The sequence below is a fragment of the Microtus oregoni genome, unplaced genomic scaffold, assembly GCF_018167655.1.
Source record: "Microtus oregoni isolate MIOR12 unplaced genomic scaffold, Mior012 000020F_ref0000438, whole genome shotgun sequence".
NCBI classification, from domain to species: domain Eukaryota; kingdom Metazoa; phylum Chordata; class Mammalia; order Rodentia; family Cricetidae; genus Microtus; species Microtus oregoni.
This window is the reverse complement of record NW_024543079.1, coordinates 12,471,868-12,486,117: the sequence shown is the minus strand read 5'-3', so window position 1 is coordinate 12,486,117 and position 14,250 is coordinate 12,471,868. Positions and strand designations below refer to the sequence as shown.

The following is a 14,250-nucleotide window of genomic DNA, read 5'->3' as shown; positions in this document are numbered from 1 at the left end:
TAGAATGCTTATTTGACACACACAAGATGCTTGCTTCAATCCAGCACCACAGAAAGAAAAAGGAAAAATGGGCAAGAAAAGAAAGAAGGAAGGAAATAAAAGATTTGTGAGCTGACACAGATGTCACCTGTATCCTTGAGAAATGGAGAAGTGGGTTTTGTTTCTCATGTGTTTTTTCTGATTTTTGATCAATGATTACATAGTGATTTTATAACAGAAATGTCAAGTTATAGCAAGGGAGCCAGCCCTTTCCCACTGTCCTCTCTGCTCTTTCAGAAAGCAGAAGCCAAGGCTTTGGTCCAGTTCTCCCGTTGCTTGACTACTGACCATGACATAAAATGGCTATTATTACCACCAGGTGCCAGAAGCTGGTTGAAGTGTGGGCAGAGGAGGCAATTCTAGCCATAGAAACAAGAGGAAGAGCAGGGTGGTGGTGGCATGCTCCTTTCATCTCTGCACTGTGGAGGCAGAGGCAGGCAGATCTCTGAATTCGAGGCCAGCATGGTCTAGTCTACATAATGAGTTCTAGAACAATGAGGGCTATACAGAGAGACACCCTGTCTTGGGGAAAAACAAACAAACAAACAAACAAAAATAAAGAAAGAGATATGAAGGAGAATCTACTGGGGGTTTGAGGAAAAGTTTTTCTGTCTTCAATAAAGGGACAAAAAGGAAGGCATCGTCTCTCTGGATTGTCTTTATCTGTCTTCTCATGAAGTCTCAGCTAAGCCGGCCACATCGACAGGAAAGGCAAAAGGATGGGACCCTTGATCTTGGCTGTCACTGCAAGTCAGTGAGCCCAGCATAGAAAATATATAGTGTCCAGATTTCCTATACATATTTAAGACTGTATATTTATTGTAATCATTTAATACAGTAAATCACTTCTTTATAGTAAAAATATGTCAGATAAACATTTAAACAAATATATCATCAAGACATAAGGTAATCAATTGTTTGGAAAAGCTTCTCACAGTTGGCCTTTCTGGCCACTAAAGGCTCCTGAACCGTCCAAGAGCCATCTGACTTCTCTGATGTGTTCCTTCTGTATCTTTGGAATTTTCTTTTTTATGATTCTTTTATTTTTATGTGCATTGGTGTTGTCTGTGTGAAGGTGTCAGATCCCTTGGAACTGGAGTTACAGACAGTTATGAGCTGTCATGTGGGGTACAGGGAATTGAACCCTGTACTCTTAATCACTGAGCCATCTCTCTAGACCCCACTATTTTTGCTATTTTTATAGGTTAAATAAAATGGGTTCTTATTCTTTTTTTTTTATGGATTTTCGAGACAGGATTTCTCTGTGGGTTCTTATTCTTTAAAAATGCCCCTTCTGCCGGGCGATGGTGGCGCACGCCTTTAATCCCAGCACTCGGGAGGCAGAGGCAGGCGGATCTCTGTGAGTTCGAGACCAGCCTGGTCTACAGAGCTAGTTCCAGGACAGGCTCCAAAGCCACAGAGAAAACCTGTCTCGAAAAAACGAAAAAAAAAAAATGCCCTTTCTTTCTGAGATTGTTGCGGTGTTGTAGGTTGAACGCGGGAACGCGGGACTCTGTGCATGGATGAGCACCCTTCACAGAGCACCTTCATTCCAGAAACACACAATGAGCACTTAAAATGCCAGTGGCTCCTACACTTAGCTATTTCTGTACTCTTTCTGTGTCTAATTAATATAGTCAATTAATTAAATATTTTTAGAGGAAAGAGTTTTGCCTCAAAGCCTAGCCTAGCTAGAAACTCACTATGTAGCACAAGCCAGCCTTAACCCTTTGATATTCTTGTCTCAGCCTTCCAGGTGCTGGGATTATTCGTATGCAAGACCACACCCAGTTTTATCCTTTTTATGAAAAGGAATTATTATTGTTTTGTACATGTAAAGTTAAGTGCACGCATGCCATGGTGTGTATATTGGAGGTCAGAGGACAACTCTGTCTCCTTTTCCCACCATGGATCTGGGGATTGAACTCAGGTCATCAGGCTTGTGCAGCCGTCACTGACTCATAGAGCCATTTTATTGGCCCCCAGTGCTGTCCTTTTGCATTTTAGATGATAAAAATAAATTATTTCTTTCCTTTGTCTTTTTTTTTTCCAGAGACAGGGTTTCTCTGTGTAACTTTGTTGCCTGTCCTGGAACTTGCCCTGTAGACCAGCCTGTCCTCAAATGCACAGAGATCACTTGCCTCTGCCTGGCTGGATTAAAGGCATGCACCACCCACTTCTCAGCTTCCGTGGGCTTTAAATATATTTAGGCGAGTTCTCTCTCTCTCTCTCTCTCTCTCTCTCTCTCTCTCTCTCTCTCTCTCAGGTTCTCTTGGTGCTGGGGAAATCTGGTCTCCTTTCAGAGTCACTTTTGGCTGTCTGCTGCTTTAACTTGTTACCTTTGGTTCATCTGGGCCAGAATCTGCGCTGAATTCCGAACTCATATTCATCAATTACATCTCCCAGAGAAATCCTGTTCTTTGGGGGAACACACCAGAGAGCGAGAGAGAGATGTTCGGGTGTGTGTCAGCACACATCCATATGTGCGCCTCTGGGGGCCAGAGTTTGATGTCAAAGGTGTCTTTCTTACTCCCCACCTTTTTTTTTTTTTGAGACACAATCTCTTCAATCAACTGGAGCTCACCATTTCAACTGGACTTGCTGGGCACTGAGCTCTGGGAATTTGCCTAGCTCTGTTCCCTGTGCTAGAGTTACAGACGCTCAGGACCATGCCAGGCTTTCACATGGGTCCAAGGGATCTGAACACAGATCCTCATGCTTGTGAAACAACACTTCACATGGAGCTAGCTCCCCAGCCCTTCACCTGAAGTTTGGTATGGGGACTGGTGAGTCCATGCTTACGTACTTGTGAACAGCAGAGCAAGGCTTTGGTCCTGTCCCCACTAGTGCCTAGTTCAGGTTAGCACAAATGGCCAGACCTTTTCAGCCACAGGAGGGACAGGGCCTGCTTCTATTTCAAACCCAGGGGGAACAGGGCTTGCTTCTATTTCAAACCTAGGAAATGGCTCTGTGCTTTTTACCTTCTCAAATCGGTCCTCTGCATGCTTCATCAAAGTTATCAGCAACTCTCCTGCTGTCTGCTGGGTACAGGGACGGGACAGGCTTTTCAGGCTGTCCAACGTAGTAATTACGAACTGTCTGAGTTCTTGTGAATCAAGGAAAACTTCAAAGACCTGCAACAATTTAGGAAAAATGAGTTCTCAAGATACCTGGTACGGGCTGGGAATACAACTCAGTGTTTGCCTGTGATGTGTGAGGCCCAGCACTCCGGCACTGTGGGAGAGAGAGCTGTGCTATCTAGTGCTGGCTTATTTACTGGGTAGCTATGCCCTGCTGTCAACTTGACTGCATTCGGGATTAACGAAAACCCAAGCAGTTTAGTACACCTGTGAGGGATTTTTTTCTTAAATCATTTGAGATGGGAAGACCCACCTTTAATCTGGGCCACACCTGCTGGCAGTCTATATAAAGGACAAGGAAGGAGGGAACTGGCTCTCACCCTCTTAGCAAGTCCATCCCTTCACTGGCATTAGAGACTACTTCTCTGGGATTCCAGCATCTACAGAAGATCAGCTGAGATATCCATCCTCAAAAACTGAACACTTTACTGGATTCTTGGACTTTCTGTTGGCAGACAGCCATTGTTGGACTAGCTGGACCACTGCCTGTAAGCCATTCTAATAACTCATATACATATATACTTTCTATAAGTTCTACCCCTCTAGAGAACCCTAATATATTTACCAAAATGGAAAACTGGAAGCACAAAAAGTCCAAAGCTAAAGTCTATTCACAGCCTTTTACTGCTCTGGCTCCACATGACTGAACAGATACACTCCACTGGGTGCTTACTGTGCAACAGGCAGTATGCCAAGCGTTTGCATTGTTCAGCTCTTAGGGCAATGGAGTCGTCCCAGCATGTACAGACTCCCACCGGATAGATGAAGAAACTGATACCTGCACTGGATTACCTGGTACTTTAGACCCTACATGAGTAAAATTTTTAAGTATCCCTTTATGTGTGTTTGTATTCATGTATATATGCATACACGTATGTGTATGTATGGATGCATGGGAGCAGTGTCATGTGTAAGCCAGAGGTCTGTCTCAGTGTTTCCCTCTGTCAATCTGTCAATTATTTTCTGAGGCAGGGTCTCTTACTAAATCTGGTAGCCACTGATTCTGCTAGACTTGCTGCCCATCAGATCCTAGGGATCCTCCTGGCTCTCTCTCCTCAGGCTAGGACTATAGGAATATACTGCTACACTCAGCTTTTTTCTTTTTCTTTTCTTTTTTTTTTGGGGGGGGGGGTTGAGACAGGGTTTCTCTGTAGCTTTGGGGCCTGTCCTGGAACTAGCTCTTGTAGATGAGGCTGGCCTCGAACTCACAGAGATCCACCTGCCTCTGCCTCCTGAGTGCTGGGATTAAATGTGTGTGCCACCACTGCCCAGCCAGGCTTTTCCCTTTTTAAATATGGCTATTGGGGCTAGTGCTCATGTCTTCATGCTTGCACTGAAAGCCCTTTTCTGAGCCATCCATCTCCCCAGCCTATAGGTTTCCTTTGTCTCTAACATACCTAGCAGAAGCATGTGTCTTTGCTGAGTAATGAACAGTTACACTTAAAAGCACATAGCTTGTTGGTTCAACCGGCCTCTCTTGAAGTTCCTGTACATGAAAGGTTTAACACAAGCAAGTAGCTGGCGTTCAGTGAGAGTTCCCTAGACTGAGGTGAAATCACTGACCTCTTCAGCAAGTTGAAATAAACCACTAAACTGAGACAGACAACCAGGCAATAAGACTTGGTAGTATAAGCCTTTATCTCAGCATGTGGGTGGCAGACAAAAGCAAACTGCTGTGAGTTCTAGGACAGTGTGGTCTATGCAGTGAGTACCAGTTCAGTCAGTGATACACAGTGAGACCCTGTCTTAAAAAAGAGAACGAGGGATCTGTTGTGTGAGTTCATGAACATGGTACCTTTTCTGAAAATCCTGGATGCTTACAGAGCACATTCCCGGGAAATCTCCTCTGGTTGGTTTTATAAGAAAACAAAAACAAAAACCCAGAACTTTCCAGTGTCATTTTTACCATCTCACATTTCCACGAACAAACAAGATGTCTGGCTTCTCCCCACCCTGCAGCACTTCGGGCTGCCTTCCTGGATGCTTCTGAGCTCTCTAATTACCTGGATAATTTTGAAGGGACAAGAGTAGAACTGTTTGACACTGTAGTGCCCCAGCAGCTCCCTGCACCTTTTCAAAATTTCTCTCAAGCTCTTGCCATTGTTTTTGTCCTGCGTGGCATCTAGGAAGAGAATGCGTCGTTATTATGCTCACTCTGCTTCTTTTTTGCTCATTCCTAAGTCTTTCTGATGGCCAATGTGAAGTCAATCCCTGGTTTTCCCTTGAGTGATCAATCTAATCCGCAGACAGGTCCTGTCCTCTTCCTTATAAAGCAATATATACAAACAGCCAAAGGGAAATGAAAAGGTGTTTTGTCAGAACAGAGATTTGGGCTGGATGATGGTGGTGCATGCCTTTAATCCCAGAACTTGGGAGGCAGAGGCAGGCAGGTCTCCGTGGGTTCGGGACCAGCCTGGTCTACAGAGCTAGTTCCAGGACAGCCAGGACTGTTACACAGAGGAACCCTGTCTCAAAAAACAAAAACAAACAAACAAACAGAGCAAAGATTTGGAGTGGTTTTCTGAGTAGAAAAAAGGGAAGGCTCCGGCACTACCCCACTGGAGAGGAGTGGGATGGCATCTTCCTGGGACTTGCTGACCAGTGAGTTGCCTACTCCCCTTGTACTGCCTTGCCTCTTCAATGTGCTTTATTTTTGTTGTGGTTTGGTCCTTTTGAGACAAGGTCTCTTTACATGGCCCTAGCTGTCCTGGAATTCACTATGTGTAGGCAGAGGCTGCTTATTCATTTTCTGGCCGCCCAGACCCAAAATAATCACACAGAAACTATATTAATTACAATACTATTTGATCAATAGCTTAAGCATATTTATAGCTAGCTCTTACATCTTAAATTAACCCATTTCTATTATTCTATGTATTACCATGAGGCTCATGGTTTACCTGCAAAGTTCCAGAGCATCTGTGCCCTTCGGCAGCTACATGGAGTTTCCCTAACTCCACCTTCTCTCTCTCTCTCTCTCTCTCTCTCTCTCTATATATATATATATATATATATATATATATATATATATATATTCCTTCCATTCCAACCTGGCTATATTCTGCCCTGCTATAGGCCAAAGCAGCTTCTTTTATTAATCAATGGTAATAAAACATATTCAAAGCATACAGAGAGGATTGCACATCAACTACATAGATTAGGCTGCTCTTAAAGCCAAAGAGATCCACCTTCCTCTGCCTCCTGAGTTCTTGAATGCTGGAATTAAAGGTCTGTGTCAGCACATTTGGCTTGTTTCTCATGCTTTAATGTGATTTCATATTGCTGGACAGGGCATTGTCAATATTTGTTGAGTCAATAATTCAATTATTAAGTCTCAGGCTGTCCAGATATCCAGAAATAAATTCAAACTGGACTACAGGAGGACTTACATCCATTAGAGAAAAGCCACTATTCCTAGCAGGGCCTAATAGTACACACCTTTGATCCCAGCACTCAGGAGGAAGAGGCAGGTGGATCTCTGAGTGTGAAGCCAGTTTGGTCTACATAGTGAGTTCCAGGACAGTCAGACAGCCAGAGCTACATAGTGATGAGACTCTGCATCAAACAAATAAACAAACAAAAAGAAACAATTTTTTAAAAGTCAGTGTTACTTAGGAATTTGTGAAGCCAGTTTCCAGCTGCTAAAAGAAATAATTTCCTATACCTCTGGCAGAAAAGGCATATGGCTACCCATTGACATGGACCTGTGGCAGCATATCAAAGTCCATACTGGCTCTCCAGGTTTCCTCAATCCATGTTCACAAGTACTTTTTACATATTTCAAAGTCCCTCCTCTCGGATACCAGTTTGCTCTTCTGATAAGGACAAGGCTTTCTTCCCCAGACCCCTCTGTCTCTTGCTATCTCTTCTCACTTGCTATCCTCTTGTCCCATGCTATTGCCAATATTTTCATATCTATCTATCTATCTATCTATCTATCTATCTATCTATCTATCTCTTGCTATCCTCTTGTTCTCTTGCTGTTCTCCCTCTCTTGCAGATAACCCTTGTCATATCCAGTCTGTTTCTCTTTCTCTCTCTCTCTCTCTCTCTCTCTCTCTCTCTCTCTCTCTCTGCTTCGGACTCCTCTAGATGCCTCTGGACATTCCCCCTCCCTAATAATGGGGAAGTCACATCGGCAGTTTCTTTGCTATGCCCGCTTGCATACATCTGGTGCCAAAACCCTTACATACAATGATCAATTGCACTTCCTTACTTATGTCTTTGTAAACAGTGCTCACACTCAGAGCTGCCTTACATGGGTGGCTGCTTTGGAAGCAGAGCTTCCTCAGTCGCTAAGGCGGTTCCCTCTGGTGCCTTTTCTACCTGTTCACCTGCTTGGTTGCTGTCTTCACATAGCTTCAGAAAGCCTTCTCTGAACTCATCAACACATTTGACTCTTACTCATGTTTCTGTACATTTCCTTTATATTACACCTAATGGTGTTTCTTTGTTGACTCCTTGGGATACCCCTAGACTGATATAAAGATTAGGGACCTTTATACTCTAGTTACTATTTGTCTTAGTGTTTCTATTGCTGTACTAACACCATGACCAAAGCAACTTCAGAAGGAAAGGGTTTATTTGCCTTACACATCCACATCACAGTCCATCACTGAAGGAACTCAAGCAAGGCAGGAACCTGGAGACAGGAGGGGATGCAGAGGCCGTGGAGGATGCTGCTTACAAGGCTTGCTCCTCACAGCTTGCTCAGTCAGCTTACAGAATCTAGGGCCAACAGCTTGGGGATGGGACCACCCACCATGGGCTGGGTGCTCCCACATCAATCACTAATTAAAGAAACACCCTACAGGTTTGCCTACAGTCCAGTATTGTGGAGGCAATTTCTCAATTGATGTTCCCTCCTTTCTGATAACCCTAGCTTGTGTCAAGTTGACATAACCAGTGAGCACACTACTGAATCCCAATTCAATTCTAAATGAACAGTTATGGGAGGAAGACCAGATGATGACAAGTAGTTCCCACTTCTGACCAAACCAATCACTCCAATTTGTTTCTATGACCAAGGTCTAGTTACTCCACAGCCATGCAGATGGTGGACATGTGAGTGGGGTCCAAGACAGAGTTATGGCTCCAGTGTTGAAGTCAGTGTCTTAGTCACTGTCGTGTTGCTGTGAAGAGACTTCATGACCAAGGCGACACTTATAAAGAAAAGCATTTAATTGTGGACTTGTCCAGAGTTTCAGGAGTTTAGTCCATTATCATTGTGTCAGGAAGCATGGAGGCAGGCAGGCATGGTGCTGGAGAAGTAGCTAAGATCGATATGCTGAGAGAGACTGGATGTGGAATGGGTATGAAATTTCAAAGCCCAACCCCAGTGACACACTTCCTCCAACAAGGTCACACCTACTCCAACAAGGCCACACTTCCTAATCCTTCTCAAACAGTGCCACTGCCTGTTGACTAAGTATGACTGTTTGAAAGAAAATGGCCCAAAAAGGGATTGGCACTATTAGGAGTTGTGGTCTTAATGAAGAAAGTGTGTCACTGTAGAGGTGGGCTTTGAAATCTCATAAATGCTCAAGCCATGCCCAGTAAGACAGTTCACTTTCTGCTGCCTTTGGATCAAGATATAAGGATTCTCAGCTCCAGCACTATGCCTGCATGTTAATAGACTAAACCTCTGAACTGTAAGAGAACCATCCCAATTAAATATTTTCCTTTACAAGAGTTGCCATGGTCATGGTGTCGCTTCACAGCAATAGAAACCCTAAAACACTAAGTATTCAAATATACGAGCCTATAGGGGCCATTCCTATTCACACCAGCACAATCAGCATTGCCTCATCTCTGCCTATGCACTATGGACCTTTCTCTCTATGAATTGCTAAAGAAAATATTTCTAGAACATGGGAGGGAGGGTAGGAGGAGAGCTGGCGCCTATGGCTGTGCTAAACGTTAGATTACACCTTCATTCCACAGTGTCTTACATTTCAGTTTCATAATGATATGGAGCAGGTAATGTGTTCCCTCTGCAGCCTCCTCAGCCACCTCTTTCACTGGGTCCCCACACAGCAGTGCCATCAGAGCCACCAGATGTCCGAGCTTTTGGAACTGCAGGGGAAACTAAGTGAGAAGGAAAGAAAATGTCATCAGAATATGGGGGCATTTCACCTTCAATTGGAGTTGTTGAGGAGTCCGCAACTCCAAAGAGGCTAAAGGGTCCCAGGCCCTTGGATCTCTGGGGGTTACTGTTTTACATATTTGCTATGATTCCTCCAGCCAAAGGGCAACCTAATCTATGAACATGTTCTAAAATGAGGAGGTTTTGGCAATAATGATGTTCATTCCAACACTAATTTTTTAAATAATTAATTAGATAATTAATCTTTCAAGAAAAGGTTTCTCTGTGTAGCCCTGACAATTCTAAAACTCATCCAGCATTGTTTTTAAGGATTGCATTTTGAAAATATTTGCCTAGTAATGGAAAAGGAAATTATGGCATAATCATTCTTATGAACATAACCACTAGAAATCAAGTGTCTGGCCTGGAGGCTTGGGTTAGTAGTATAACTCATGCCTATCCTTTCTAGGGACCCAATAACATACAAGAACAAACCCCATCATGAAAACCTGTTAAACAAGAAATTTATGACACACTAAGCAAAGAAAAATCTATCAAAGTGAGTACATCACTAATTCTTAAATATATTGATTAAAGTCAAATGCTGGTGGTACATGCTTTTAATCCCAGCACGTGAGAGGTAGATCTCTGTGAGTTTGATGCCAGCCTAGCCTACAGAGCCAGTGAGTTCCAGGACAGTCAGAGCTACACACAGAGAAATATTGTTGCGAGATATTTGACTACACTGTGTAAATGCTGGCACAGCATCTATATACATTTTTTAAAAATAAAAAATATTAAGCCAGTGCTGTAGAATACTCCTGTACACTGTGTGAATATATGTTGCTATGATTGGTTTAATAAAAAGCTGACTGGCTGATAGCCAGACAGGAAATATAGGTGGGACAATCAAATTGAGGATAATGGGATAAAGAAGGGCAGAGTCAGAGCTGACACAGAGGGAGTCAGCCCAGACACAGAGGGAGCAGATGAGTATGTCATGCTAATAAAGGTATTGCCACATGACAGAGCATAAATAAGGAATATGGGTTAACTTAAAAGAACTAGTTAGTAATAAGCCTGAGCTATTGACCAAGCATTTATAATTTATATTAAGTCTCAGAGTCATTTATTTGGGAAGCAGCTGCTGATTATTTGGGAGCAGGCAGTCAGGACAGAAAACTCTGCCTACAAGCCAGGTATGGTGGTGCAAGTCTTTAACACCAGCAGTAGGGAAGCAAAGGCAGGTGGATCTCTGTGAGTTTGAGGCCAGCTTGGTCTATAAAGTGAGTTCCAGGATAGCTAGGGCTACATAGTGAGAATCTGTCTCAATACATAAATAAACAAACAAATAAAACAAACCAAAACTAAAAACTACTTTTAAAAATTATTTGTTTTCATTTTAGTGTGAGAGAGAGGGGAAGAGAGAAGGAGAGGCAGAGAGAGAGAGAGGGAAAGAGATGCATCTTTGGGCTCATCTGCCTCAACATAAGTGTGGAGGTCAGAGGATAACTCTGTGGAGTTAGTTCTTCCTTTCCACCTTTATGTAAGTCATAGGGCTTGAATTCAAGTTACCAGGCTTTCTAGTTCTAAAAAACTTTTTTTTCTTTCTTTGGTTTTTTGAGGCAGAATTTCTCTATGTAACAGCTCTAGCAGTCCTGGAATTTACTTTGTAGACCAGGCTGGCTTCAAACTCACACATCTGCCTGCCTCTGCAGCTGAGGATGCTACTGGACTTCTGCGATCTTCCTGCCTTTCCCTCCCAAGTGCTGGATGGCATTGTTTGACTGGCAAGGGTTTTTTGTTTTTTTAATGTGGAGGCATCTGAACTGAACACTGCAGTGAGTGTACATGGAGAATTGAGGCTGAGCATTCCAAGTAGCTGAAGCAGCAAGATGGGCTTTAGGTAGTTAGAGATCTAGAAGAGACTAGTGAGGTTGTAGGGGCTGCAGAGACAGGTAGGAGCCAGTACATCAAGATCCTGAATTTTAACAGCAAAGAGAGTCACTGGGTTAATGAGGAGAAGGAGGACAAAGACGAAAAGAAGGGAAAGAGGAGAAGGAAAAGTAAAAGAGGAGGAGAGGGACAAAGAGAAGGATGAGAGCAAAGAGGAGGAGGATGGGGGCAAAGAGGAGGAGGATGGGGGCAAGGAAGATGACCTGCTCAGAGCAAGAGACACTGATTTGCAGAAGGAAAAAGGAATAGACACAGGAGAGGTGATCACAGTTTGGGGGGATTCTTTTTAGAAGCTACAGCAGAGGATTGACAACAACTAAGAAGTACAGGACTGAAAGAGAGAAATACGAGGACTTAAACATGGGATCCTTGGGAAAATAAACAGGCACAGGGGAAAAGAAAGTAAACTGTATCATTCCAAAGGAAACTCCAATTCACCAGACTTCAAAAGGCAGTCCAAAAATCCAGAAATAGGCTCCGCTTGACTACAGGAGTAGTCTGTACTGGAGTTAGGAAAAGCTAGCAGTCCTCAGGAACCTTGTGAAGCTGGTTCCCCCTCCGGCTGAAATGAGGACATGACAGTTCTAAGGTAGGGCTGAGAATTTTATTGTCCATATGAGGGAGAGAACAGCCAGAGGCATCAGGAAGAGTCCAGAGGGAATCAGGCCATGGTGTGGGGGGGGAGGGGGGGAAAGGAGTGGGTAATAAGAGGGAAAGAAGCGCGAGGGGACCAAGAGAAGAGCCAAGAGGAACCAGCAGAATGAATGGCCAAAATGACAGGGTTATTCTATAGGAAGGAGAAACTTGGGTAAAGGAAGTGAAGCCCCTGGGGTGGAAAGAGTTAGGGTGGGGGCAGGGTGAGAAGCGCTGAGAGGAGCCAGGGTACTGAGTGAGCCTAGAGGCCAAGCAGACACTTGGGTATCCTAATAGGCACCACAGTAGCCATTTGCTTCTTTGGAACCTGACACCCTCTACCAAAAGGAGTCATTTCCCTTACCTCTGGTAGAAGGGACCTATGGCTATCTGTGTGTTGTGACTATCAGCACATCAAAGCTCATGCTGGCCTTCTTCAGTATCGCAAATACCTGTTTGACACATTTCAAAGTTCTAGCCTGTACTGGTTAGTTTAGTCACCTTGACACAAGCTAAAATTAGCTGAAAGGAGAGAATAGCAATTGATAAAATGCCTCCAAAATGCAATGATTTCAGCCACATAAGGCTGATACTTCCGGGTTCTAGGGGTCATGCATGTGCAGACAAGCCCTCAGGTAGAAGTGCCTAATGGCCCCAGGGATGTTAAAGGGCCCCTTGTGATCCACTTATGACTCAGCTAAGCCCTTGCCTGTATGTGTGAGCCCTGTCATCTGCGTATGATGTACCACAATAACCCCCTGTGCGCATGCGCTAGACAGCTTTTAAAAGCTGGACGGGCCATCTTCCTGTCTCTGTCTCTCTCTCTCTCTCTCTCTCTCTCTCTGCGCACTGACTTCCCCAGGCCTGTACATGCCCCTCCTAAACGGGTTTGTTGCATGTTCCATGTTTCCTTCTCACTCACACCAGGTAATTTCACATAGGATCTAGCTGTAGGGACAGGAGAGGTGGCTCAGTGATTAAGAGCAATGATTGCTTTTCAAGAGGACCCCGGTTTAATTCTCAGCACCCACATAGCAGCTCACAACTGTCTCTAATTCTAGGATCCAACACCTCAGACAGACATAGATGCAGGCAAAACACCAATGCACACACACAAAAGAAATATTTTTAAAAAGACTCAGCTGTAGGGCAATTTTGTAGTGATTAATGGGGGATGACTCAGTCCACTGTGGGTGGGGCCACCCCAAGGTGGTGGTCCTGGGTTCTATAAGAAAGCAGGCCGAACAAGCCACAGGCAGCAAGCCCTCCTACCAGCTACTCATTTTTCTTATAATCCTGCTAGTCTTGCTATGTTTTTTTCTATGCTCCACTCTTGATTCTCTGTTTTCTCTATTCCCCTATTCCCTGCTAATATTTCCTGTCTTGCAAATGGTTAGTGTTTGGTTAAAAGCATCACCTCAGCACCCTAACACCCCTTTATACAAAGAGTCTGGAATGTTTAGTTGGGGGTTTCACCCCAGCCCCTTGGCATCCATATATACATGGAGTCTGTCTGAAATGTTGGGTGGAAAGTTCCATGTCCAAGCTCCCAGGCCCTGGGAGCGGCTGCAGTACAGACTCCACCTTCAAGAAAGCCCTCCAAGCCGGGTGATGGTGGCGCATGCCTTTAATCCCAGCACTCGGAAGGCAGAGGCAGGCAGATCTGTGAGTTCGAGACCAGCCTGGTCTACAGAGCTAGTTCCAGGACAGGCTCCAAAGCCACAGAGAAACCCTGTCTCGGAAAAAAAAAAAAAGCCATCCAAACGGTGACCCCTTCCCAGGGAGGGGCAAGACCACTCACTCCCACAGGCTAATTAAAATGCCTCCCAGCGAATGAACATGTGGTCTTCCCATTTTCCATGGTTTCTCAGGTTCTCCTTCCTCCAACCCCATGTTTTCCCGGGGGGGGGGGGGGGGACACCCAGCAGCGTTGGTGTCCATTAAACCTGGGTTTCCTCTAATTCAGTCTGATTTGGTCTAATTTGGATTATTGCGTTGGCAGAGAGGCTTGTTGGTCGAAAAAAACTTAACAGTCAGGCCCAGTCTGCTGGAAATGTCCAGTCTACTTTTTTCTCTCTCCGCTCTGGACTCTTCCAGATGCCTCTGGCACTCTGTTGTTCATATCTACACTAAAACATTCTCCTTAACCATACCATGCTGGTGACAGCACAGTGGCTGGAGGCTGAGGCACCTACTAAGTAGGACGACAACAGGATATCATATGGCTCCAACAGTCAACACACAGCCATGCACAAGCAGCTGGGGACAGCATGGCCAGTCAAGACGGATGGGCTTTTACTTCATTATAATGGCTTCCATATTATTAGCGTTGCAGTTTGGGCCTTTCCTATCTCTGAGACACATCTGAAAACTCCAGGTAAGTACAGAAAAGAGGAG

General features: G+C 44.4%; 1 protein-coding gene across 1 annotated transcript in view; it reads right to left on the bottom strand.

Annotated features, from left to right (window-relative positions):
* Mroh8 (maestro heat like repeat family member 8) overlaps positions 1-14,250 on the bottom strand; it is a 77,357-nt gene that overhangs the window by 25,140 nt on the left and 37,967 nt on the right. Inside the window, exons 9-11 of the mRNA XM_041670534.1 lie at positions 9,131-9,266; positions 5,183-5,301; positions 3,021-3,173 (exon numbers count right to left, since the gene is read on the bottom strand). Coding sequence (XP_041526468.1) covers positions 3,021-3,173; positions 5,183-5,301; positions 9,131-9,266 — 408 coding nt within the window. The remainder of the gene's footprint in view (positions 1-3,020; positions 3,174-5,182; positions 5,302-9,130; positions 9,267-14,250) is intronic.